General features: G+C 42.9%; 1 protein-coding gene across 2 annotated transcripts in view; it reads right to left on the bottom strand.

Moving 5' to 3' along the window:
* The window catches only part of LOC308313209 (protein kinase C alpha type-like), a 157,456-nt gene that overhangs the window by 11,895 nt on the left and 117,962 nt on the right, over positions 1-27,599 (bottom strand). For both annotated transcript variants that reach the window (XM_080760191.1, XM_080760192.1), the window contains 8 exons: positions 25,991-26,134; positions 25,499-25,672; positions 23,778-23,869; positions 22,919-22,981; positions 22,430-22,568; positions 9,362-9,442; positions 7,724-7,831; positions 2,917-3,057 (listed from right to left, as the gene is read on the bottom strand). In XM_080760191.1, coding sequence (XP_080616317.1) covers positions 2,917-3,057; positions 7,724-7,831; positions 9,362-9,442; positions 22,430-22,568; positions 22,919-22,981; positions 23,778-23,869; positions 25,499-25,672; positions 25,991-26,134 — 942 coding nt within the window. The remainder of the gene's footprint in view (positions 1-2,916; positions 3,058-7,723; positions 7,832-9,361; positions 9,443-22,429; positions 22,569-22,918; positions 22,982-23,777; positions 23,870-25,498; positions 25,673-25,990; positions 26,135-27,599) is intronic.

Genomic DNA, 27,599 nt, shown 5'->3' with positions numbered 1-27,599 from the left:
CTTTGGTGCTAGGTCGTGTGGAAGACCAACAAACCTCTCCATCTCCTTTGCCTGCATTCTCAGTCTCAGTCTCTCTATGCCACACTTTATACTTTATACATACATTTTGTTTTGGTATTTTGGACCACAGAATTATGTACATTAATAATGTCTCAAAAGCATGAACTTCCGATTGTGTCACTACCAAAACAATTATGTCACTACCAAAACTTGAGCATAATGTTTTAATAATGAGTGTTGGTAGTGTTTTGGTAGTGACTGTTACGGTAGTGAAATTTTTTGTCTGTGTACTCTCAGAAGCGCATTGAAGTGAAGTGGGCATAGTGTGTGAGTGTGTGTGTGTGTGTGTGTGTGTGTGTGTCACTGTGTTAGTCTCTTCTGCTGTCATGCAGGACTTAAATTAAGATTCGAGTGCCAACACTAACGAGCGAACATTCGAACCCTGAATGTTCGGGGACAGCCTTAGTGTGTGTGTGTGTGTGTGTGTGTGTGTGTGTGTCAGACTGCCACAACAGCTTCGTTCGCTTCCCGCGTTTACGCGTCTTACTTGTTAAATAGATCATAAGATGATATTTGTACACAATACACATGTAAGGTCTGACTACTTAATTGTTTTAAAAAATATATTTTTCCTTGTGGGACTGCAATTTGAACCAATTCAGTGGAATGGCTCATATACACGCACACACGTGTGACCCAATTCATGTTTTTAGTTTCCTTTCTCTGTGTTTTCACAAAGTGTCAAACAGTGAAAACAGAGACAGAGAACTAGACAGAGGATAAATGAGAAACAGGGAGAGAGTCTGTGTTTGTATGCATGTATACTGTACACAAGGGAATTCAAAAACACTCCTTTGCCGACAGCCCAACCACAGCTTTATGAAGCATTCATTCATAATATATGGTGGCGTTTCCGTTAATTATGCATCGAGGTTGTCTTTGAAATTACTTACGGCCCATACAGCAGATGACATGACACAAGCTCCAGCCTAGAGGCGTTTTGACTATACAAAAGCAGGTCAAGTAAAGGGTATATACAGTACAATAACGACTTGTGTTTGACTTGTGTATGATTGTGTACATTATGTTGTGATCTCAGTAAAATGTATCACTGAACTATGTCGACTGCATTAAGTTTGTACTCTTATTGGAGGTTAAAAAGCATTCTGTAATTAAAGCTAATGAATGCATACATTAACATACTGTACCTGGCCCTTAACCTTGATTCTAATGGACCGTTATGGAATGACTGAACTCTTTGCTTCATTACCTTAAGTAGCTAGAGCACATATACTTATAATTTATGGCACTTTGAGTTGCTTTGGATAATAAATGCATAGCAACATACCATACAGTCCCATGTTTGGCCTGGGACTGTATGGAGAAGAGCAGATGGGATGGATAGCTTGGTGCAGGCCAACGCCATTAACCAACATTAACCTTCATCCATGTCTTGTCCACTTACCTTCATTAACAGCCATGAGCCATTATTCTACGAGTTATCTCGTTGTACTACAACTAAAGAAAATAAAAGAAACGTTGACACATACTTGTAACATTGTGGTTAGAAACTTTTCTGTCACTCTCCACTGTGGGCTATCTAAATGCAGTGGTGAGCATGCAGCCGGTAGATGAGCATTGAGCAACACAGGAATTTCCATTTCAGTTTTTAAAGCCATTTGGTGTGTTTTTGCCAGAGAGAAACCAGAGGACAACAAGTGGTGGTATAATGGTTTGCATTTATGAAGCACCCTCAGCCAAATCACTTTACAATGTGCATTGCGCGCACACACACACACACACACACACACACACACACACACACGCACACACACACACACACACACACACACACACACACACACACACGCACACACACGCACCCGCACACGCTTATCGGGAGCAGTTGGGGGGGTCTTATTTTGAAGAACAAAAACTCTCGGACCATGAACCGGAAGTAAAAATGGTGTAAAGTTAGCTGCGATCTTATTTTAATTCATTTTTGCTTTCATCAGATAACATCAAATAAAATGGTAAGTAAGAAAGCAACCTACTGTACTGCAAGCGGCACAGTGGGAACAAAATATGCCATCTTTGCCTTTTAGCTAATTAGCACATACTGTATGCTCGTGTTTAAGTATATGCAAACATACAGTACACTGTATTGCTGGTTTTCATTTTTTTAACTCATGATTGTGAGTGATGATGAGTGCATTAACAAATGATGTGATTGTGTGCTCACTGCTCATGCTGGTTATGTGGTCATGCATGTACTGTACCATATGTTCTGTAGCCACAGTACAACATGGCATTTGTTACAATCTCTTTACCAGCTGCTGTGTAAGCAGTAAGCACAGCTGGTCAATGTTCTCTTTGCGGTGCTTTCACTGCTGCTGTAGTTGATACGAGTCTCATTGGCTGTACTGACAACCTATTGTCCTGATTGGCTGCCTCGTCTCTAGGCAACCACACACTTTTTGCCTCTAGCCGACCTCTCAGCCATGGGATATAAGGCAGCAGCTGGTAATTAATTGATGTAATCAATTACTTTTTCTTTTTTTTTAAGGTTTAACAGTACTTCCTCAGCACTGAGGGAGACCGGTTTTTGGTCTTCCTGTATTTGCTTCTGAGATGCAGTGGCGTATAAGTATTGAAAAATGTGTATATTAAATTGACTTAAGTAAAATACTTCAGTAAATGTATTTAATTACTTTCAACCACTGCTCATAGCTGGATCAAAGACTTGCGGACAGACAGCTTGGTGCATTCCAACCCCGCCCCCATCACGGTGATTGGCTGAAGCGCACATACAGCTCCCATTTCACTAGGAAATATGTCACGATACAGAAATGAAAAACTCTCACAAATTTCATGTCGTCTTTAAATGTGTACTGTGGAGTACTGTGGAGGACTCACCACTTTGGGCTTGAACGGAGGCTGTATATCGCGGGACTCCAGGCGCTCCCAGTCGATGCGTCTGAAGAAGGCGTGCTGCTTGAGGTCACGCTCCCCTTCCGGGCCACAGGCTAGACGCTTTGACGGGTGTTTGGTCATCAGCTGGTCACAGGGAATGACACGAGGGTGGACATGACAGTTAGTACACACTCACGAGTCATGAACCACTTGCGTCCCGCCTTTGATGGCATTTGGGTGATTTGTTCCAAAAATGTGTTTTGCAAAAAAATCACCTGTTGGTGGTGCTATAACAGGCCAATGTGAAAAGGGTGGGATATATTCCTCAGCCTAGTAGGAAAGTGCTTGAAAGATTTCACATAAATAGCTTACTTTCATGATTTGAGGCTTTTTGTTAAAAACGGGCCAATCCTGCAACCTTTGAAAGCCAATGTTAGCCAATATTAGTGAAATATCGGACAGATCCGTCGCAATATATATATACTGGCCATATAAGGAGCATGTCTTGAGTGTATAGGGTTTGATGAGGTCAGATCAACATAGGGAAAGTCAGAACAGGTCAGCTCCATACAGTACATGGAGATCTAAGGGTGGTAGTGGGACCATTCTCTTGAGTGTACATGGTTAGATGAGGGCCCAGGTAGGTCCGGGACTCAAATTTCGGGCCTGTTGAGAACTCTAGTTTTGAGGTTTGAGGTCAGAGTCAGAGATGTTGTTGGCCAATGGTGATGACATCAGGGATCTCCATATATGGGCTTAACTGTTACAGCAGCTCGCATTTACTATGACATCAGGGTCTCCACATCTCCATCCCTGATGATGTGGCGGCGGTGGTTCAGGGGTTGAGTGACTGGATGGCCTCCCATCCAGCCAGTTCTGGGCTGCCCCAGAGTTCGAAAAATCGCACCTGTGTTAAGTGAGGGGCTCTCTTATTGCGAACGCAGTGATTGCGAACGCAGTGAGCACTTACTATGAGACCTAGCAGATCATGTCTGTGTGTGTGTCTGTCTGTCTGTCTGTCCCGCTTTTGTGCCCATATATGGAGCTGAGTGATTACGTCACCATGACTCAGCCATAACCATATAAGGAGTCCCCAAAGCAGCTATACGTCCAAAACCCAAATATGTACGAGCTGCGTTCGCTTCCCGCGTTTGCGCGTCTTACTGGTTGCGAACGCAGTGAGCACTTACTATGAGACCTAGCAGATCATGTCTGTCTGTGTGTGTGTGTGTCTGTCTGTCTGTCTGTCTGTCTGTCTGTCCCGCTATCCAAATATGGAGTGTGTTGCATCAGCAATCACTCAGCTCCATATATGGGCACAAAAGGGGCCAGGTCCACTCAGCTCCATATATGGGCACAAAAGGGGCCAGGTCCACATATACAGTAACAGCGGGACAGACACACAGACAGACAGACAGACAGACATGATCTGCAGGGTCTCAGCTGCGTTCGCTTCCTGCGTTTGCGCGTCTTACTGGTCATCATACGTCATCATCTCATTCTGGCCAATGACAATTTCCATCCTCACTTTTGAGGACTTTTTTGTCCTCAAAGCGAGGGGCTCAAAAAGCATACCATGATACTGTAGGTTGCCAAGAGAGGAAGTGTGGTATTGCATGAGGAAGTCAGGAGTGGCAGAGAAGTACGGTATGTCAAAATGGTGCAGGATATGTATGAGGATAGTGTGACGGGAAAACATGAGTATTAGTTTACTACTAGTTTTCTAACTTGTCAGGTTTACAGGTGTAAAAACGTGGGCAAAATTCTTTGTCATATACAAGCTCCCATCATTGTTATTTGCCCTTCCAAGAAAGGGGGAAAGAATAGAGACGAGAGGAAAACAGGAAAATGTGCTTGAAGCGAGGAGAATCCAGAATAATTGACATTCTCTCTTTGTTTTCTCTCTTTTATCCGGGGCCACCTGATTCCACCTATTTTCTAGGTCAACTACCCGACAGCCAGAGAGATGGGTCTGATAAATAAAAATAATATAGCTCTCTGTCTGCCTCTCTCACGCTCCACATCCCGTCCTCTCTTTCCTTCATCCTCACCTCTTTGAGATGCCAGTGCCACTTCAAATCGTGTGGCAGATGCAGTGACTGGTGAGGGCATGGTTTGTGTTTGTTGTTTGTTTGTCTTGTGCTGTGCGTTTTGTTATACTTTAGCTATTGAAAAAATAGCAGATCTACAAGCTCATAGCGTGGCACGAGCTTGTACTGTAGATGCAAATCTTTGAAACTTTCATAGTGAACGTTTTTAACTAAAATCTTTGCTGCTGGGGGGTCCCCTAGAACAACATATTTTGAGATTGGGGTTCGTGGCCAATTACATAATTCTGGGGGTCCTTGACATGAAATACTGTAGTTTGAGAACCACTGATACAGACTTTTTTTTTTCTGAAAACAGTCATGATTTAGAAGACATTTGTAGAATCATCCTCAGGTCGAAATAGGTTAACTTAGAACAAAATGTTAAACCCCCTCTCAGATGGAGTGGGAGAAAACAGACAGTGCTGACAAAAAGTATGTCAACGTGATATGAACGTTTTACGTCTACATCAGTGATTGTTGTTGTGCGTGGTAGTGTATCATTAGCAAGTGCTGCCCTTTACGTATGTGATTTGAATGCATGCTCATTGCTCATTTGTCGCAATTTGTCCTAGTCCCTAGAAATGAAGGAGTTATGAGAGTGAGAGAGTTATTAGACTAGGCTATGTATTAACGTGCTAATAGAATTTATTTGAACAACTTTAATTAATGATCACAGATTGCCAAGGACGAGATTGGACAAGATAAGAAAAAAATAATTATATATATATATATATATATATATAGACAAAAAAGGGACTCCTGCACATCCAAAAAGACCCGTATAGACCAGGCATAGACATCAAAAAGGAAGGGACTGCACACTCCAGGGAACAGAGACGGACAACTTACTGCATCAAACTTATTTATTAGCACGACGCGTTTCGCCGTGAGCTTCGTCAGGTGCTATATATATATATATATATATATATATATATATAGCATATATATATATAGCATATATATATATTTTTTTAAATCATGTGTGATATCATCGGTTATATTCCATCCAGGTCCCAGCCTAGCACCGACCGAAGAAACTCTTTGCATTGGAATTGAGTTGGTGGTTCCCGGAAGTGCCTCAATTTCGTCAATGTCTCGCTTCTAAAAGGGGCCACATAGGGCTAAAACCATCTAAAAGGGGCCACATAGGGTTAAAACCTTGGTGGTCTGAGCCATTTCTAGAGGGTGTTGTTGGGCAGTCAAACCCTCACAAACTCATTATTTTCTAAAACATACTGTAGTTCTCAGTTAGCCTACAGCCTAGTTGTTGTAATTATTATTATTTTTTTATGTGCTTGTGTGCGAGCCTGGGGGCAGGATGACCACATGCACGCACACACACACGCACGCGCGCACTAATGACCAGAAACAACACCTGTCATCCAATGTTTCTCTGACAGCTGTTGAAATATGGCACGAGACATTATGAACATGCACAGTGGTAACGTACATCGTGCATTACCGTGGCTCTTGAAAGCAATGCACTGTGCTATGAACCACAGTAACTAATAGTGCAGAAGTGAGTTCATGGATCCTGGACCAGTATGGTATTGCATAATTGCATGGTATTGCCATGGTCCAAGGAATCCAGAGGGAAAAATAAATCATTGTATGCCTTACGGCTACCTATGTATGCCAAAATGCTAATTGGCCTGCCATAGCATCAGTCAGCATAGCAGCTGACTTCCTTAAATAGCCTACAGGGAGCGTGCGTGCACAGTTTCACGCTGTTTGGACCAACAGCGTCGGAGATTACACTTCAGACAGACGGAGACAGACAGACAGTCTCACATGAGTGAGTATACAGAATCCTCCACCTTTGGCCGCTTTTCACCTCCTGGCGACAGAGGTCGCCAGGAGGTGCATAACCAGTAGGTGCATAACCAGTAGGTGTGGGTTAAATGATGATAATATAAATACACATACACAATACAGTATCTGCTAATGTATAAAATCACCATACCAAGTTGATGAGGCAGTATCAAATTGTCTTGTCTACTCTGTAGACCAAACATGTGGACATTCAAAACAGTAGGTGGGTGAGATGGGGTGTTGAACTGAACACACGTGCACACACACGGCATGCACACACTGATGTCACGTGATGTGTATAATGTCCGGTTCTGTCTAGCTGTGATAACATGCTATATTGCTGTCATGTCTTTTCTATTCTAGAATACAGCATTGTTTGTCTGTTATTTATCAATTGCTCAATTTCTGAAACGTTTTGAGACAGACATGAGATAAGAGCTACATTATGGTTTCAGTGAAAGATTATATTCAGCAATGCACAATGTCATGAAAAGGAGACCGAAAATTCCATTCAGGGACGCTTAAACAATTCTGATGGAATACATTAAAAAACGTTTTTTGTTTTACACTTTCTTTATAAGACATAAGCCATTATAGATAGATACAATAGTATCTCTTTTGTGGATTTCTGAATACTTGAAGGACTGTATAATGCTGTAAAGAAATAGCTTCCCATGCCCTGAATGCTTTTCCTTTCCATTTTCTGTTTCAGTTGATTTCTGTTCTGATAAAATAAAATAAAGAGTACAAATCACTGGGAAGAAGGGAAAAATGCTGCCATGTTTTCTCACCTGGTTTGACACAAAAATGATGGGGGAAACATCACTTCAACTAACATAAAGTGACCTTTCATTTTGTCCACACAACCAGACCAGCAGCTGCTGTTGACAACTGTCTAATGTGCTCACCCCTTTGCAGATGGAGACAGATTCTTTGGACAGAGACTTCGGGTAGGACACATTGTGCTCCATAATTGCCTGGAACAACTCATCTTCATCCTCACCGTCAAACGGAGGCTACGGACGGAGCAATGAAAAGTGGAAAATTTTAAATATGTAATAGTAAATATAATTAAATATGAGAAAACATACAGAATATGGTATGCCTGAATAGTAATCGTTAAGGAACAAGAAACTTGAAGAATGTGGCACACAATGATAGCCAAAGTGCCAAGTGTACTTTATTTAGGACGCAGAGTACAAGAAACCAACATTTTGGTAGTTAAGCCTTCTTCAGGGAAGACTTAAAAATGGGACCCAGTGCCTCCCTGCTTGGCACTCAGCATCAAGGGTTGGATTGAGTCCCTGCGACATAATGTACTAGCTTCATGTCCAGGGGGTGTACTTGTACATCATGTCTAGGGGGTATATTTGTACATCAAGCTGCCTCACGTTGCCCTATGGGAACCACTACAAGGACTTTGGTGTGCATAAGCATCTCATTCTTTGTGCACAGAATATGGTATGCCCGACATAAAATGGCATTACACTCTTTTTAGACTGTTGTCTGACGACAACAGCTAAGGGGGTTGGAAACGCCAAAGGCATCCTATGCCGTCCTAAAAGGCATGGTGAACCACAGCCTCTTATTGCTTTATTGAGTGTACAATAAAAAAGTGGACACACAAGGGTCCTTTCATACTTTCTGAGGACCCTTGAGGGTGATGAGAGCAACAAAGGAGAATAATAAGTGGACAGATAGAAAGAGGCACGAGGGATATAAACTGAGGGTGACAAAGAAGGAGGGAGAGAGAGAGAGAGCAGAAACATAGTTACAGTAAGTACGTGGACTGAGAACAATGATGAAGAAGTCAACAGTGACCGTTGAAAAGTGTACTGAGACGTCTCAGCAGAAGGCCTTGTGGTGCCACTGGAGTGGACTTCTCATCACCAATCAAAATGTGACTGTTAAGACAGTCTAGAAAAAATATTAAACCACCTTAGAAATAGGTAATCTGTCTAGACTCTAAAGCCTCTTTTCTCTGACTTGGAGTGTGCCGAAACGAGAAATGAATTTGGGTGTGAAAACTGTGAATGTCATCACACCCGGATGATCAGAACTGAAATGAACTAAAGTGTATGCATTGTTCAGCCTTGTTGTGGTGCCAAATTTCAACTAAACTTGCCATGTCAGCTGCCTCAAACCCAAACTTCTTCAAAACAATAGGTTACTTTAATGATAAAGTGTGGTGTCTCCAGTGTGGTGAGACTTCTCACTCATGTTCTCAGAGAACCATGGGTTACGAAAGTAATCTATTGTTCTCTTTCAACCACTCATCTCTGTGTATCATATGGGTACTAGCGCCCCTGGCATTATCATCAGAAATCCTCAGTAATACAGATAATAATGCTTCTGAAAACTTCGAGATCATTAGTTTAGTGCATTTTGGAGGGTGTGGGTGGCCAAAGTCTGAACAATATTTACTTGGCCTGGGACTGCCAAAGTGTGTGTGTGTGTGTGTGTGTGTGTGTGTGTGTGTGTGTGTGTGTGTGTGTGTGTGTGTGTGTGTGTGTGTGTGCACGTGCATTTGTGTGCATACCACTCACCTGCCCTGCCAGCATTTCGTAGAGCAACACGCCATATGCCCACCAGTCTACAGAAAATGCATACGGCTGATAAGCAATGATCTGTGAAGACAGGGAGAGATAATCATCAGTTGTGTATTGGAAGAATCTCCACTGTTGCAGTTACAGGCCCAAATAGTAAGGTCCACCACTGTTCCCTTTGAGCAGAGAGACTTAATGAGCATGTTGAAATAATGCATCAGGTTTTTGCTGTAGCAACACTCACTTTGCTTTACATGAATCAAATATTGCATGGAAAATACAGCATCCACACAGGTTACTATAATGGAAAATGAAGCCGTGTTGTAATTGAAAAATCACACCACTTTAAATAGTTGTGTTCTTCTTGAGGTAACGTAAAACAATGCGATAATGAAATATCACACCCGTGTGACGTGGGGGGGCGCTCTTATCATCGTACATCATCAAATAACTTGATATTGATATTTTGGAGATGACTGATTTCACAAAATGTTTGTTAAATAATCATCAGTGCCTATAATAATGAAGTAGCTAGACAAATAATAGATAGCTATCTATTACCTATAGTACCTATAGCTACGTACATGGTAGGGGGATTGTGTTAACATATACGGTGATAATGGTACATTAAAATGTGTTGACTTATACTGTAAATGTGTTGCAGGTCAACAAACCTGAAAGTTATGCGAGAGGGTGTTTTCTTACATAGGACTTTGCGTTCATAATAAAGTTATGCGAGAGGGTGTTTTCTTACATAGGACTTTGCGTTCATAATAAAGTTATGCGAGAGGGTGTTTTCTTACATAGGACTTTGCGTTCATAATAAAGTTATGCGAGAGGGTGTTTTCTTACATAGGACTTTGCGTTCATAATAAAGTTATGCGAGAGGGTGTTTTCTTACATAGGACTTTGCGTTCATAATAAAGTTATGCGAGAGGGTGTTTTCTTACATAGGACTTTGCGTTCATAATAAAGTTATGCGAGAGGGTGTTTTCTTACATAGGACTTTGCGTTCATAATAAAGTTATGCGAGAGGGTGTTTTCTTACATAGGACTTTGCGTTCATAATAAAGTTATGCGAGAGGGTGTTTTCTTACATAGGACTTTGCGTTCATAATAAAGTTATGCGAGAGGGTGTTTTCTTACATAGGACTTTGCGTTCATAATAAAGGACATTAAAAGAGTATAAAGGAGGGAAAAGGGTAAAGCCTGTAGCACTTGCCCTAGCGCTAGCCCCACATATGCAAAGGCTCTGTATCTTAAATAGCATTTTTATGTAGACATAGCATTATATAGTATGCATAGTTTCATTATATAGATTTTCCAACGTATGATTCATGATGACGATTTGTATGTATATTAGCATTACCATGTTTTTGTTCTTGCTTACTGTAAGTCATTCTGGCTTATGAGTGTCTGCTAAATGCCTACATTGTAATTGTAAAGTACACTTCCTTGAGGGACACCACATTTCAGTAGCGATGCAGACAGACATACACACAAAGTTGTGCATAGGAGCTGCGTAAAAATAAAAAACATAAATCACATTGTGAAGTGAGGGGCGCTCTCAGGCCCGGCGCCAGGATGAAATGACTGAGGGGGCAATTGAGATTTTTGAGGGGCTTGCCCCCCTGGGCTCCAGATATATATTTTTTCAATGAAAATGCTTCAATCTGGTGCACTTTGAGATAAAAATGGAGGCTAGATCTATAAAGAACTACACACATCAAATGCTGCAATTTATCAATCAATGGCACTGCCAAAATTGCCAAATATAAAACCAATCCAGAACACAAAGTACATTTTATTATTGACATTTTTACAAACAAATAAATAGGCTAGTTACAGTAGCTAAGCTGCCCACTTAAGCACCCTGACCACACCCAGCACAACAACATTAGCAGCACCACTCCCCATCTATAGAGATCATGGCATGAAATTAATGATGCATCCTTACTTCTTTGAATAGGCTAGTTACAGTAGCTGCCCACTGCAACAATGACATTAGCACCCCTCCCCACCTCAAGGATGGCCTATAGGTGAGGAATGTTGTTTTTCCAGTTCTAGATGGGAGATCATTAAGATGCGGCTGCATCCTGTATTAAGATGCATCCTTACTTCCTTCCTTTCAAGCAATGGAATGTAATTGAATGCCTGGAAATGTACCATTGTTTTGTCTGTAACTAAAACAAAATCCACTTTTGATCTAAGGGGGCAAAGAGGTTGATTTAGGGGGGCAAACACCCCCTTTGCCCCACCGTGGCGCCGGGCCTGACGCTCTTACTCGTCATACATCATCATACATCACATTCCGTGTTCAGCCACTCAAATCATCTCAAATTTGGTACCCACAAACACACCGTGCTCAGCCAATCAAATCAACTCAAATTTGGTACACACAAACACACAAAGCTGGGGATAGGAGGGCCGTCAAAAACATTAATGTCTTCTGGTACTAGTTATTGTAGGTTTATACAGTACTAAAGCAGTCAGTATCAGCTTATTCTCATGGGCAATGGAAAAAAAATGATGATGATGATGATGTACACAGGGGGGTGCAATAGACATACACACAAAGCATGACATCAAGGAGGGGAGACATACACGCCACACGGAGCAGTTAGCACTGCTAAAAAAAACTAAATCACACCCAAGTGTGCGGTGCCTTTTATCATGATGATTATGTATAGACCGACATGATCAGTGACCGTGCTGCTACCGACTAAAGACACCAAAACACACAAAGTAAAGGGTTGGCGTGGTTAGCACTGCTCAAAAACCAGTAAGACGCGCAAACGCGGGAAGCGAACGCAGCTCGTACATATTTGGGTTTTGGACGTATAGCTGCTTTGGGGACTCCTTATATGGTTATGGCTGAGTCATGGTGACGTAATCACTCAGCTCCATATATGGGCACAAAAGCGGGACAGACAGACACACAGACAGACACACACACAGACATGATCTGCTAGGTCTCATAGTAAGTGCTCACTGCGTTCGCAACAAGACAGGTGTTGATGATGGTCAGTCTTGTCCAAATATGGAGGGTTGGGACAGCGCAGCAGTGATTCTGAGATCATTAATTAACAAAATGTGTAAAAAAAGAACAGCCGGCAGTTGTCCAGAATCTCAGATCCGACCGATATGCCCATATATAACCAGATCAGACCCATACGCCTATATAAGGGCAGACCCGACCAATATTCCTGTATACAGACAGATATGACCATATATAGACCATATGGGCAGATCCGACCGATATGCCAATACATGGGTACATTGGTTGGATCAATATGTCCATATTGGTCATATCATCAGTATGCCCATATTCCAATGTCATAAGGGGTCATATATGGGGGTGGGGGCAGGACTGATCGGTACATTCATCTGCATTAACCTGGTGCAGCATTCCCAACTTGCATCATTCCCAAGTAGGGACTCCTTTCAATAAATGTGCAAAATACATGCGTTCGCTTCCCGCGTTTGCGCGTCTTACTGGTGATAAAGGGTATTGTGAGTTCCATGGCTCCAGTCTTGGCCACCAAGTACTCTCATAACGGTATTAGGCATCAAAATTTATATTTGGTGCAAGGTTGTATGGAGCTTCCAAATTTAGCTGCCATCTTGTTTTGTGACTCTTTTAGCTGCTATGATGGTAGGCACTCTAACAACTGTATGATATACATTCACATACAGTACTGATATCAATGACTGGGTGATCATACAATGGACATTCTGACATTAGCTAGTTGGACCCTGGACCCTGGGCCTCCATGGAAGGTGTATTTGCGAGGGCTGGCCTGGTGGTGGTATTGTTGTATGCATAGGAGGCCTTTGTTATGTTTCACCAGCTTCAATTGAAACGGCCTCCACCCTCAGGGGGGCCTCCGAACTCGTCAGGCGCCAGTCTACCCCCCGCCACCCTTGGCCCTCTCTCTCTCTCGCTAATTTGCTGCCTCACTCTCTCCCACGCCTTCCACTGGTCCCTCCATCTCGCCTTCACCCAGGAAGCCTTGGAGGTGCCAGCTGGCGCAAGGCAGGAAGGGTTTTCTTGAGGAAGGGAATTAGGAATTCCCTTGGTTCAGGGATGTTCAGCTCAACGTAGAGCCGAGTGGCAAATTCATCTGGTTCAATATTGGCATCGAGCAGATCCTTCACCAGGATTTTTACATTATTGTTGGTTTCCTGGGAGGAATTTTTGGTTGAAAAGTCAAGGATCTTAAACAGATATTCCTTGCATTTCAGCACATCGTTGGCCATTCCATATCCTTGGACAGTGGCCCCAGCAGTTAGGGCATTAGGTCTGTAGACTGACTGGGTCGGTTGAGGTCTCACATGGGCCATCACTTTTGGGGCCAACAGCTGGCCAACAGGCAGTTGAGGTGTAGATGTTCTTATAGGGCTCACATCAAGTCCTGGCCTTGGAGAAATCTTCTTTGTCTGGCCTAGTTGTTGTGTTTGTTTGATCCGGTCATATATCTGCTGTGGCACCCAGCACTCACGGCCATCTTCTGCAATTTTCACCCTAACCATCATATCAGGTTGTGCAGCAGGGTTCAGCCGAGGTGCAGCTGTCATTGCGGGGCTTGCAACAAGCCCGGGTGTATGCTGTTTGACCAAAGTACCCATTACAGGTCTGTTCTGGGATACACTGGACATGGGGCATGTTCTCACTTCATAATCAGTGAGCTGGGCATCTTCTGCAAGTTTCACAAGCCATGCAGCATGAATTTTACTGCCACGTACTTCTAAGGTGTGACAATAAAGTTTTTCTGATTCCGAATCATTTCTGGATTGGGGTATGGGAACTTTGGGCTGTACGTCCATAGACATTATGATATGTCCTTGTATGCCCTCTCTGATCACAGTTTCCCTGAGAAGCTGACAGAAACACAGGTTCCACTCTTCTTACTGAAAGAAATATGAATTGACTGTATTTTTGTAACTATATGTTTCAAACGGCATAAGTTGCTACGATACTTCTTATCCACCTTTTAAAGACACCAGGTCACGCTTGGTGACGCAAGTTGAGACATGCGTCAGTAGGTTCCATATATGGTCATATCACTTCCTTTCCACACTTTGTGAGTCAAATTTGGATTTGTGTCAATATCTTCATAATGGTACAGTAATATGGCTACATATATGGTAATATATGGTAATATATGTAGCCACACATGTGGATGACATCTATTTACCTATAAATGCACCATCGGTCTGGGGCCCATGACCCATCTTTTTGCAACCCATTTTAATAGTCTAGGGTGGCTCCGGTAGAAAACAGAATTAAGCAATTGAAGTGGGACTGAAATTTAAAATTGTAAATGCAGCTTTGCCCTCTGTACCTGACAAACTACCTAAAAATAGTGAGCGATCTGGTACCACCCACTTTCAAAACAAACTTCTACAGCACTGCCACCCAAGTGTGGAATGCCCTGACTCCATCCCTCAAAATAATGCAAATCCCTGGTGTCCTTTAAAACAGGCCTGAAAATCCACCTTTCAGCATGCCAAAGGGACTAAGGGTGTTAGACCCTTAGTCTAGTGACTACCCCCACCTCCTGATAACCCCCTTTGTTCCCCAACCTGTACACATTTTTGTTATTTTTACCTTTTATGATGATTTGAAATTTGTTGTTATTTTTCCATGTCATGATTATGAATTGAATACCCAGGACCTGCATGGAAACAAGACCGCAAGGACTTTTTTCGGTGATCCCTTTGGAAGTGTGTTTGACTGTACTGATTACATTTCTGCCAATAAAGTATTCAATCAATCAATCAATTAATGTCTGTGTGCGCGTGCGTGTGAGCGTGCATGCGTAATGAGGCTTTAGCATCACTGAAGTGTCTGGCAAGCTTCCGTCACCTCTTTTGCCTGCAAATAGGAATAATAGGAATATTATGATAGCGTGATAATTAGTGACTATGATCCAGCAGGAGGTTGGCGGGTGCAGACTGGAGTGGGTGGGGCTTAGCAAAGGGTCCATTAGGTTTGAAAAAATGTGGGGGAAAGGAAAGTTTTGGCATGATGGGTTCTGAATGGCATGGCCTCTGTGTTGCAGTCCAACTTCAACTGTATACCTACAGTATCAAGCTCAGTGTCTTCTCTGCTGTTGGCGCCGTGAGGAGGGTGAGGGCGACGTGTTGGGAGCTCCACAAACAATTGTGACTCAAATTTGACTGAGGGACTTCCATTGCATGTTTTTTAATTTTCGTTTTTTCATGTCATATGAAAGCAGGGAATCATAGCTTCAAATTGACATATTGGTTGTTCAGTTTGACAGGCTTGAAAGGTTTATTTCTGTGGTCTCTAACATTACACCTAGCTACATGTTTTGGTCAGTAACAACACTGACCAATATGAAAAATATAAATTGTACTAGTCTGTAGTAGGGGATATAACAACATCAGGGGACTATGTGCCAGCAAAGTTATACACTGTCAAAATAGGGCCCTTGATGTTACTTTAACTCATGGAGATGACTGGATTTACAGATATAGATAGTGCAGCCCCTGTCATTCACAGGCGATGGCTGTCATTCACAGGAAGTACTTATCACTTATCAGAGTACTCGGAAGCCAAATCTATATGTGGATGAAGAACACACACAACAACACACTACTCTTAACTGGCATGTTCCTATTCCTCTGGGTAAGCATTACTAGCTAGCAAAGGATGGAAAGTGCTGGCTGTAGTAATAGTAGTACTGGGCTTTAACAGGTTCCTGATGGAAGAGGGGAAGCCCTCATCCCTTACGATGCCTCATGCTTTTTAATTAGCGTGTGGGTCAAAGGCTCAGTGGGGGAGTCTCTGAGCGTGCCTGCATGCTAAAAGCCAGCTCGCTGGGGGAGTCGTGCCGACCTTCAAACGTAATAAAACAAGCAGCCCAGTCATAGGATTTACCTTACGGTCTCTCAGGACATGAAATGAAGGTTGAATTTGGGCCCAGTGTTGTCTGCATCGTGACTATATGTGCAACAGTAAAGGCACCAAGTCTTTATGTCGTTTGAGAGAAATCTATGCATTTTACTGTTACTTCTGACCAGTAATTATAATGATTGTGCACCTTTCATGACATGAAATGCAGCTCAAAGTGCTAGAGCAACAGAGCAATGGAGAAAAAAAGAAAAGAAAGGCAAGGCAGAAAACATTAAAATAATAGCAGTAATGCAAAACAGTGAGGACATGAATAACAAAGAATTTAAAAGATCAACTAAAAGTGTAGAAGTAGGTCTTGAGCTGTGCTTTACAAATGTTTACAGAGGCTTATGCTTGAGTAATTATGTCTTATGTTTGAGTAAATGAAACCCCAATAAAGCAAATGGTCATTATTTTAAGGGTGGGTACTCCAGCAGTGCGCCTGGTTCCCTGGGCCTGTTCAGAAATCACACTAAGTATGGAGTAGTCCCAGGGGCGGGCGGTTTTTCGGGCCGTTCCTCTTAACAACGGGTGGGGGAAGGGGGCGAGTTTGAGGGACAGTGGAATGCCATACACCAGATAGGCCTACATGAAACGACAGTGATTGGAATTTGGCTAGAATTCTAATAGTGACTTATATTACAGTATTTGAATATGCATATAACAGCTCATCTTACTTGGACCCCAAGGATACATAAAAATAAAAAAAAGGATCCGTGCATCCACAGTGCCCCACCACATTTAGGAAAGATGGCCTGTACATCTTACCTGTTTATTTATGGAGTGATAGTTTTTTAGATTGATTAATGCATACATAATTAAATATTAATAGATGCTAGCTGGTGTATGGAATGGTGGCCTATATCTAACCTGACTCCGCCAGATTGCGGCAGTATTGAGTTCACAAGTTCCCTCCTCCTGCCTGCATCTGGGATCTCTCAGGCAGAAACGATGAACCCGGAAGCAGCGGGACAAAAATCTGATATCTCCATAATAATTTCTAGTTGTAGTCTTGTTAGGTTGTGTTTACATTGCACTGTGGCACAGCTTCAATATGTCATGTCTCGCGTTGATCCCACCTCTAGCGGCCGCATATCGCTCCGGCCAGAATTTGACCGGAGACTAGTTCATCGTCTCTGTCTGAGAGATCCCAGACTCACCCAGCTGGCAGAATGCAAATGTTGTCCAGCTGGGGGAGTGGTTCTACCAGGCTAGCCTATATCCTGAGGTTGAGGAAACCCCCATGTAGAGCACCTGTGCACCACGCACATGTAGGGAATTTGAGCATCAGGTTTCTCCCAAAGGTTACAAAATTGTGGCATGAATTCATAATGATATGGTATTTGATCCATAGCATACAGAATATAGTCTTCACGTTTTCCTATCATTTGCATTTAGTCTAAAGTGGAAATTGATGATCTGCATTCTAAGCCTGTGAATCGGAGTGTGGCTAATGGCACTTTTCCACTGCATGGTACCAGCTCAACTGGACTGGACTCCATTCACCTTTTGGGGTTTTTCATTCGGCAAAAGTATCTGCCTATGAAGTATTTAGTATCTGTCATTTTTGGTATCACCTCCGATACCATACCTTGCTAAGGCCATACCCAGGTTAAAACACTGCAGACTACTGATTGGTCTGAGAATATTGACATTAGTGTCATTGCGTCGTGACGAACTCGCCGATGAATGCATGGAAGCTTCAAAATACTGTTAACAAACGTTTAAATTAGCTGCTGTAAATGTGAAATCAATCAACATTGAGCAAATGCACGGCATATTTCTCACCTAAAATGATATTCAGCAGGTACCATAACCATACAATGGAGAAATGCCATTTGAGATTCTGTTTAGATTAGTTTCATGTTACGTTATAGCACACAGTCTTAACGTGACACTGCTGTGACACTGCTGTCCTTGCAGCCCATCGCCGGTTGGCAGGCGTGCCACTGGACATTAAACAGAATGCAGACATGGTGACCTGTGGGGGGGGGGGGGGGGGGGGGGGGTACGTGCCATAGATTATCTAAAGAGAAAGGGTGATGAGGTTGATGGGGACAGACAAGCATGACCCCTGTCTGCCATTCTTTCCCTTCAATCTATTTCTTCAATACTGTGCGAATGCCTGTGGACAGTTCAACCCTGCTGACTCATTCCAGCTCGTGTGTGTGTGTGTGTGTGTGTGTGTGTGTGTGTGTGTGTGTGTGTGTGTGTGTGCGTGTGCGTGCGTGTGTGTGCACGTGTGGATCAAGGATCGGCCTCTACAGCCACCTGAAGACTAGTCTCTGGAGACTAGCCTCGGTACCAGGCTTTCATTTTTGCTGGTGCAAAAATTGAAAGCCTGGAGGAACGCATTGGCCGCTCTGGTCTAAAAGTGGGAGTCAACCCTTCCGGGTGGGCGTCGCTCCAAATGATGTGACGTAGCGATGCACTAGGGGGGAGAGGAGGGGCCGGGGGTGACGGACAGATCGATGAGATCCAATCAGGGCGTGCGCAAATCTCAGCCGCGACCCGCCCCTCTAGACCAGAAACCTAACACGTTAGCTCAGGCTACTGGAGACAGACTGTTGACTCCGACAACTTCAAAGAAAAAGAGGGCGCCGTTTCTCCTTTATTTGCAGATGGGTTCTCAGATTGCCTGAAGACCCCTAGAATGACCAAACACACCGGCAGGAGAACAATCATACTGGCAACAACCATACACAATAAATATGATTTACATGTTGTTTAAACACAGTGTGTGGGAAAATGTTTGTGTTGGCAGAATGGACATCTCTTTACCATTATTCCTAATGCTACATGACAGTATTAGATCAGCCTTGTAGCTACTCAAGGCCACACTCTTCAGCACACGGGAGTGCGCGTGTGTGAAAATATTTTTCATAGCTGCTGTTATCGCCACCCCCTGGGATGAATGCACACACAGTATTCATTTTGATTAGACTATACGATTTCACAAAGACATTTATCCAGCACTGAGTGTGTCGTTCACACACAAACTCTCTCTAAAGCTGGGCATATCAAAAACCTGTCATATAGATTTGTCTCTTCTTGTTTAGTTTGGTTTCAGTTTTTGTTTAGTGTTTTCCATTTGGAGGGGGGAGGGTTGTGGGCGGGTGGTATGTGTATTTTGTGAAAATTTTAAAATAAAAACTAAATATATTTAAATATATATTTTGTATATTGTGACCTAGTTAAATCCTAAATGATGAAGCCCATTTGAGTTTCAAAATTCAAATCAATACAAAAAAAATAAAAAAAAGGCAAAGGCTCAATTTTCCATTATATATTATCATATCATTGAATATTCCATTAGGACATGGCTGTCTACTACTGTACCTATACCAGCAGTTTGACTGACATGTCTCTATTCCATTAGGACATTCCTGTGGCCGTCTACTACTGTACCAGCAGTTTGACTGACATGTCTCTATTCCATTAGGACATTCCTGTGGCTGTCTACTACTGTACCAGCAGTTTGACTGACATGTCTCTATTCCATTAGGACATTCCTGTGGCTGTCTACTACTGTACCAGCAGTTTGACTGACATGTCTCTATTCCATTAGGACATTCCTGTGGCCGTCTACTACTGTACCAGCAGTTTGACTGACATGTCTCTATTCCATTAGGACATTCCTGTGGCTGTCTACTACTGTACCAGCAGTTTGACTGACATGTCTCTATTCCATTAGGACATTCCTGTGGCCGTCTACTACTGTACCAGCAGTTTGACTGACATGTCTCTATTCCATTAGGACATTCCTGTGGCCGTCTACTACTGTACCAGCAGTTTGACTGACATGTCTCTATTCCATTAGGACATTCCTGTGGCTGTCTACTACTGTACCAGCAGTTTGACTGACATGTCTCTATTCCATTAGGACATTCCTGTGGCTGTCTACTACTGTACCAGCAGTTTGACTGACATGTCTCTATTCCATTAGGACATTCCTGTGGCTGTCTACTACTGTACCAGCAGTTTGACTGACATGTCTCTATTCCATTAGGACATTCCTGTGGCCGTCTACTACTGTACCAGCAGTTTGACTGACATGTCTCTATTCCATTAGGACATTCCTGTGGCTGTCTACTACTGTACCAGCAGTTTGACTGACATGTCTCTATTCCATTAGGACATTCCTGTGGCTGTCTACTACTGTACCAGCAGTTTGACTGACATGTCTCTATTCCATTAGGACATTCCTGTGGCCGTCTACTACTGTACCAGCAGTTTGACTGACATGTCTCTATTCCATTAGGACATTCCTGTGGCTGTCTACTACTCTACCTATACCAGCAGTTTCCCAGGCATACATGTGAAAGGCCCCTGTACCCCCAGACACATACAGTACAGGTCCAGTGGGCGGCTAACATAATTGACAGCTCAATGTGAAAGGGGCATTTTTTCCCCTAAATGGAAAAATACTGAAGTATAATAAGGGAAATGGTGAGGAATAATGTTGTAAAGTAAAAAGATTTTAACATTGCACATTGGTACATCAGTCATCAGACCAAAATGTAACCTTCAAGTTGTTGTTTTGGCCCAAAATGAGTGGATATACAGGGTGTAACATTTTCAGAATCTCCATAAGAAGATTAGTTAACATTCTTTGAAAAGTCAAGATTTGTTCCCACTCCAATTGGCTATGAATGCAGAGATGAGGTAACCTGACGCTGCCAGATCCAAAAAGCTTGCTACACAAATTTGTTTCACAGCTTATTGGGATCTGGGATCGCGGAAGCAAATTCGATGACGGGGCTGTTCCTTTTTTTCAAGATACTTGGTAGATGATTGGATGGGACCGTCTGTCTATCACCGTGTGGGCGTGCAAACACAACCAATCATATTGACGTGTCTATATACCGTCACATCCGCTTTTGCACATATCCCGCCTTTAGCTCACGCTGATTGGTTCGGTACGAAGCAGATCTGACTCAGCTCAACTCCGTCAGAGATCCCAGATGAGTGTTGCGTTGGGGAATATGTTTCCCCAATACCGCCCTCATCTGGCAGCGTCAGGTTAGAGATGAGGAGGACTGTTCTAGTTACGGCAATCAATTGTACATGGTTCAGCCCCAAACTGTTGTCTTGCCTTCATTTGTCATACATCGCAGGCCACACACTCATCACGCTTGAAAATGATCGCCTTCGGCTTTCTAATGTGCTTCTAGAACGCTATCTGACACTTAAAAATAACACTTGGTGATCCTGGTGATCCTGCAACACATTCCAGAACATGTTTTATCCCTCTCAACTCTAACACACAGAGAGAGAGATTTATATGTATATTTTAACAACTGTTTAACATTATCAACTCTTTCATTTATTCATAACAGTGTTTCCTACATTAGCTCTTTCAAACAATCAATCACAAACTACAATACAATGTGCGCGCGCGCGAGAGAGAGAGAGAGAGAGAGAGAGAGAGAGAGAGAATCCATCGATGTCATTGTGCATGTGGACATGCATTATGTATTATTGGGCCGGGTGAGTGCACACTATTTTGTAAGATAGGTGTGTGACAGTGTGTTATGTGTATGTATGATTGATTGATTGATTGATAGTGTGTGTGTGTGTGTGTGTGTGTGTGTGTGTGCATCAACCCCCCCCCCCCCCCAGGTTGATGCACCAGCATTAATCTGACGTAGCGTGCCCTCCCCCCCCCCCCCCCCCACACACACACACACACACACCAAGAGGGGTCACAGGACAGGTAATCAATATCCAGCCCACCACACAGACAGTAGAGACCGGCTGCATTAGCCCACAAATAGTTAAAGTATGAAAAGCATGGGCAGGCAACCGACAATTATAAAACTTGACATTGTGGCAAGATGCCTTTCCAGTTAAAATAAGTCCAATGCGCAATCTAACTTATTTTGTAAAGGTCTGTTGTCAACTTGTACAGCCAGTCGTAACTATCACAGCGATATTGTGTACTGTTGTACAGGGGACACAGATATGTCTGTCCATTTGCAAGTGTGCATGTAGCCTATGCGTGTCTGCACTCTGTACTGGAGCGGTGTCTGGTGATGTGGAGCATGAGGGCGCTTAGATTAGACTGTTACATGGCCTCATATAACAGAGCAGTGAGAGCACGCACACACACACACACACACACACACACACAGTGAGGTCCTTACCTCTGGGGCAATGTAGTCTGGGGTGCCACAAAAGGTGCGTGTGGTCATACCCTCGCCGATGTTCTCTTTACACATGCCAAAGTCAGCGATCTTGATGTGTCCTTCAGCATCCAGCATCACATTGTCTAGCTTCAGATCCCTGTAATGACAAGGCTCTTGTTTTCATCTACTACACTTGCTATTAGGATTATTACTTTTAACCCACATTTTGGTTAAATGGTTAATGGTTTAGGCCTTAGCAGGGTGAGTGACTGAAAAAAGCTCTTCTTTCCCTAAAATTGATTCATGAATTTATTGAATATCACAAATGTACGCATGAACACAGTACACCAGTGTTTAAACATTATTTTATTGTCTAATTTCTCAATACAAATATGGCTGACCCAACTTGTCTTGTAATATTGTCATTAAATTTGAACTGGAGGGCAATGTACAATGTGCAATGTATGTGATGAATATACACCATATTGTCATACTGTAGGTACACACCTGTATATGACTCCTTTTGTGTGCAGGAATAAGAGGCCAATAGCAATCTCTGCTGCATAGAACCTGTAATGACATCCAGAGAGAGCAACATCAAAACACCTTCACTGGACAGTAGACAGGCGCACGCGTGTATATAAATATATAAAGTTGTCACAAGAGCAAAGCCTTACTTTTACAAGCTTTTATAAATAAATATGTACGTTGAAATAGATATTAATCGTGCAATAGAAGGTATCTGCATGTATAATGTGAGTGGCAAATGAAGTTGAAAAGTGAGTTTAACGTAGTTTAATGCAATCAGATAGGACTTTTCTGTTTGGATGTAGGGGCAGTCAAGGCCAGAAAGTATTATTTTGCCACTCAGGAGCTCGGGGTGCCGGGCAGATATGGCAGCTTTTACTCTGAAAGCCTCGCCCCTTCCGTTCCGTACAAAAACCGGGAGGCATAATGTTGCTTACTTACCTTGCGTTGATTACGATAAAGTCTCTCTAGAAGTGTTAATATTTTAAACGAGAGGCACGTTGAAGCAGAAATGAAGACAGCAGTATACCCATCTGGTCAAAACCACGGAGAGCTCCCTAGATTACGCACTACGAGCCTTTATTTCTGAGCGCTAAACAAGGAAGTGAACGGCAGCGCGCATGCGCGAACAGCAAGGAGTATGGTGCAGAAGGAGAGGCCAACCCCCCAAAAAAGAAAAAAACATCAGAATATAATTTTTTAATATAATTGTATATACAATTATACTAATAAATAAGTTGATGAATGAAATAACTTGTCCGTCTCTGTTCCCTGGAGTGTGCAGTCCCTTGATACTGATGGAATACAACAAGTACAACTGATGCAATACAACACTTACACTGCCTGGGGCTCCTTGAATTTGCCCACTTGCTGGATATGGTACATGAGATCTCCTCCATTCACATACTCCATGACAAAGTAGAGACGGTCCTGAGAGAGAATGAGAAAAGTCAAGTAAGCTCATCACATTCTGCTTGTAGGACTGCTATTATGGCTCGTACACACTGCACGATATTTCCTCCGATTATGCTGTCGGGGAGCATTTTTGGCGCTTGCCGACAAAACTCCCGATCTGACGCAAGATCGGGCTTTGATCGCCAAGATTTTGATTGCTGTGTGTAAAAGGAGCTGCGAGAAGATCCAGCACCAAATAAAAGCACTCGATGCCTTCCTGAGCGTTTCTGAATAACTAGCAGGTTTGATATTTGATTCTGTCGCCGACTGGACATCATACAGTATGAACTGGGTTGCGACTACGCCCCCGAGAAGGTATTATAGCCATTAAGAGCACAGGACAGCTGTGCTCACTGCTCACAGCACTGCTGTCTGTCTCTGTCGACTGTATCGATATGATCAGATGATAAAATATATAACCTTTATTCCGTCGGTAAATCCCTGTGTCTTACATATTGGTAGCTAAATTAGCCCAATATTGCTGTCACGCAACGGCATTGTTCCAAAGTGTGTAGTTTGCATCTCCCCATATAGGCCACGCCCATTTGCGTCTATATAGATTTCCCGCCATTTTGAATTTTGTTCAAAACACACTTTTTGCTCCTCCTCCTACAGATTTTGTCCAAATCTCACAAAAATCGGTACACATGATCTCCGGACCTATCCGATTAAAACAGAATTGAGATCTTCTGTATCGTTCGGCCGTAATCGTCTTCCGAAGTTAGTGGAAGGGGCCTATTTTACGAAAAACGCCACAATTCACGCACGGAATGTCCGATCCATCCCAAATCTGAATCACGTGTCGAGGGTGGCTTAATCAACGCAGAGCGAAAAGCGATTCCATTTTCGACGGCTGCGATGTAGGCAATCACACTTTGCAATTTCCCAGAATTGCCTCTTTCTAGTTTACTTTAAAACACAGAAAACAATTACGTTATGGCCACAGTTGGCCTTCATAAGCCTGACATTTACACATAAATTAAATTTCGAATTATTACCAGTAAGGCACCTGAGTGCTCTAGTTTTCACCAGCTGCCGGGCGCGGCTGCACTAATAACTTTGGGGCAGGCACGTCTAGAGTTTGAAATTTTAATGGACCGGTATAAGTCAAAAGGGAAACATCAAAGAGGAAGGATCGATGGGGAAGGATCAACATATGGAATGTCAGAACAGGTTCTGACATATATTTATATATGGAGATCTAAGGGTTTGAGGTTTGAGGTAGATGTAGAGTTGCTGGACAATATTGATGACATCAGGGATCTCCATATATGGGCTAAACTGTGACAGCAGGTCGCATTTACTATGACACCAGGGTCTCCACATGTCACGAGACCTGGGCACCATATATGGTGCTCGACCAACACACTGGTGACCGACCAACCAAACAACCAACACACTGACGGGAAATGCACAATTCCATAGTTAAATGCGACCTTCGGTCGCAGTTATTATTATTATTACCCTTATTATTATTATTATTATTCGAAACGATGATATCTCACATAAAGAAGTGGACCTGTACCCTGTACTGATTACATTTCTGCCAATAAAGTATTCAATCAATCAAACCTCGGCCATGCTGCTATACTATACTGTACATACCACGGTCTGGAAGCAGGAGTGCAGGTATGTGAGGAAGGGCGGTTTGCCTTGCTGTGCCAGGACCCTCTTCTCCACCATGGTGCACTCCACATCGTCATCCTGGATCACCACATCCTTCTTCAGGATCTTGATGGCATACAGCTCCCCTGTTTCCTTCATCTCCACCAGCATCACCTACAGAGAGACACACACAGAGAGATGATGGGATAGTCCCTAATGCCGTGACCACGTTGTGATTTGTAGGATTCACCCCAAAACGGGACAGCTCCGTCTAAGAAAGTGGGGGCCCACAAACAAACAAAATGTTGTTGCATGTCTTTCTCTTTGAGAAGGCAGAGTACAGTATGAGGAATGTATACTGTAGATGCCAACTTTTTCTTTGTCTTGGCCCGGACCTTTGACAGTGATGGAGAAAGCCAGCATGTCTACAGTGTTGAAATTGTATTGCGATTTGGGGAGTCTGTGAGTGTGTATGCATGTTCTTCCTCTCACCTTGCCAAAGCTGCCTTTCCCCAGCACAGCCAGAAATTCAAAGTCATTGAGTTTCACCAGGTCCAGGCTGCTCAAGAAGGAGGTGCGGTTTTGATCGTCTTCTTCTGTTGGGCTGGTGGGCTTCTTCGCAGGGCCCATGGCTTTCTGCACTCAAAAGGACAGTGCAGCGGACATTTCATGAAAACATGTGCGTCAAGTGAGAATGTGCGCAAGTGCACACACACACACACACACACACACACACACACACACACACACACACACACACACACACACACACACACACACACACACACACACACACACACACACACACACACACACACACACACACACACACACACACACACACACACACACACACACACACACACAATGTTGACAGCTAGTTAGAATGCAGAGACTTGAACTGGAGTATGTAGTTTGGGAAAGAAAAAAAAACTTGGATGATTGTAATTAATGACAATGACTAAATCACATCACATTATCCAGAAAAAAACAACAACAATGTGAACCAAAACAAAACTCAGCCGCACAGAACATCCAGTCATTAACAATCCTGTTGCAGGAGTCAGAATGTAAGGGAATCAAACAGATGTGCTATTATGTTGCAGATGTCCTGAGGTGGTTTCAACAGAAAGATATGGGAGCATATGGCATGACATTTTTATTTATTTATTATACTCAAGTTTATTTAAACATATGTTCTATAGTTTTGGTTCCATTACCAAAAAACGACGCCTTAGACACTTTCTTCAATTGTTTCTTTCATTTGATTCCTACTGCATATTAGCTGTGACGCACAATTTGTACCTGGTCAGTCTCATCCATGTCATGTAAAGCTTCATTTCATCCATACTTATCAGTACTGAATAGTCACCAAACAATCGGCCAACCATGAACCAAAATGCCTTACTGTGAAATGTCTGCAAATGGCTGATTCTCCTTGACGATACTGTGCTCTCAATGGTCAATTCTATGGTTACAAAGTATTACCAGACTGTAGTTTTCAAATGACATGCATGTCAAGACAAAGAGGTCATCATCACACCTTTACAGTATGTAGACCTCCATTCAAAGAAGATAAATAATTGCCATCACACCCAAGCCATGCTTAATCTAAGAATGGGATTATGTTTACACAAGATAAGAATGTTCGATGTGTTCGATACTTTAACCTGAAACACACACACACACACACACACACACACACACACACACACACACACACACACACACACACACACACACACACACACACACACACACACACACACACACACACACACACACACACACACACACACACACACACACACACACACCAGTTGATAAGGAAGCATTGAAATCATTCTTACTCCACAAATACCACCACATGTGTTGCAACATTCACCGTAATATTCACAAACGCGTACGTCTGCCGAAAGTCACGAAACAGGTTTTACCACACTCTCACTAATACAAGCTAGAAGAGTGGGCCATAGTGGCTACATGTGGATCATAATTACTTTTTGTTTAACTTGTATAATTACCAAAAGTGAAATTCAGAACATGTGTGGGATGCCCCCTCCCTCTCTTCGTGCACCGACTGTAGAAGTACAGTAGGCTC

Source organism: Protomyctophum bolini, assembly GCF_963924005.1.
Source record: "Protomyctophum bolini genome assembly, chromosome: 3".
In the NCBI taxonomy this organism is placed as follows: Eukaryota; Metazoa; Chordata; class Actinopteri; order Myctophiformes; family Myctophidae; genus Protomyctophum; species Protomyctophum bolini.
Note: the sequence above shows the minus strand (reverse complement) of the source record. Positions and strands in the feature narration are given on the sequence as shown.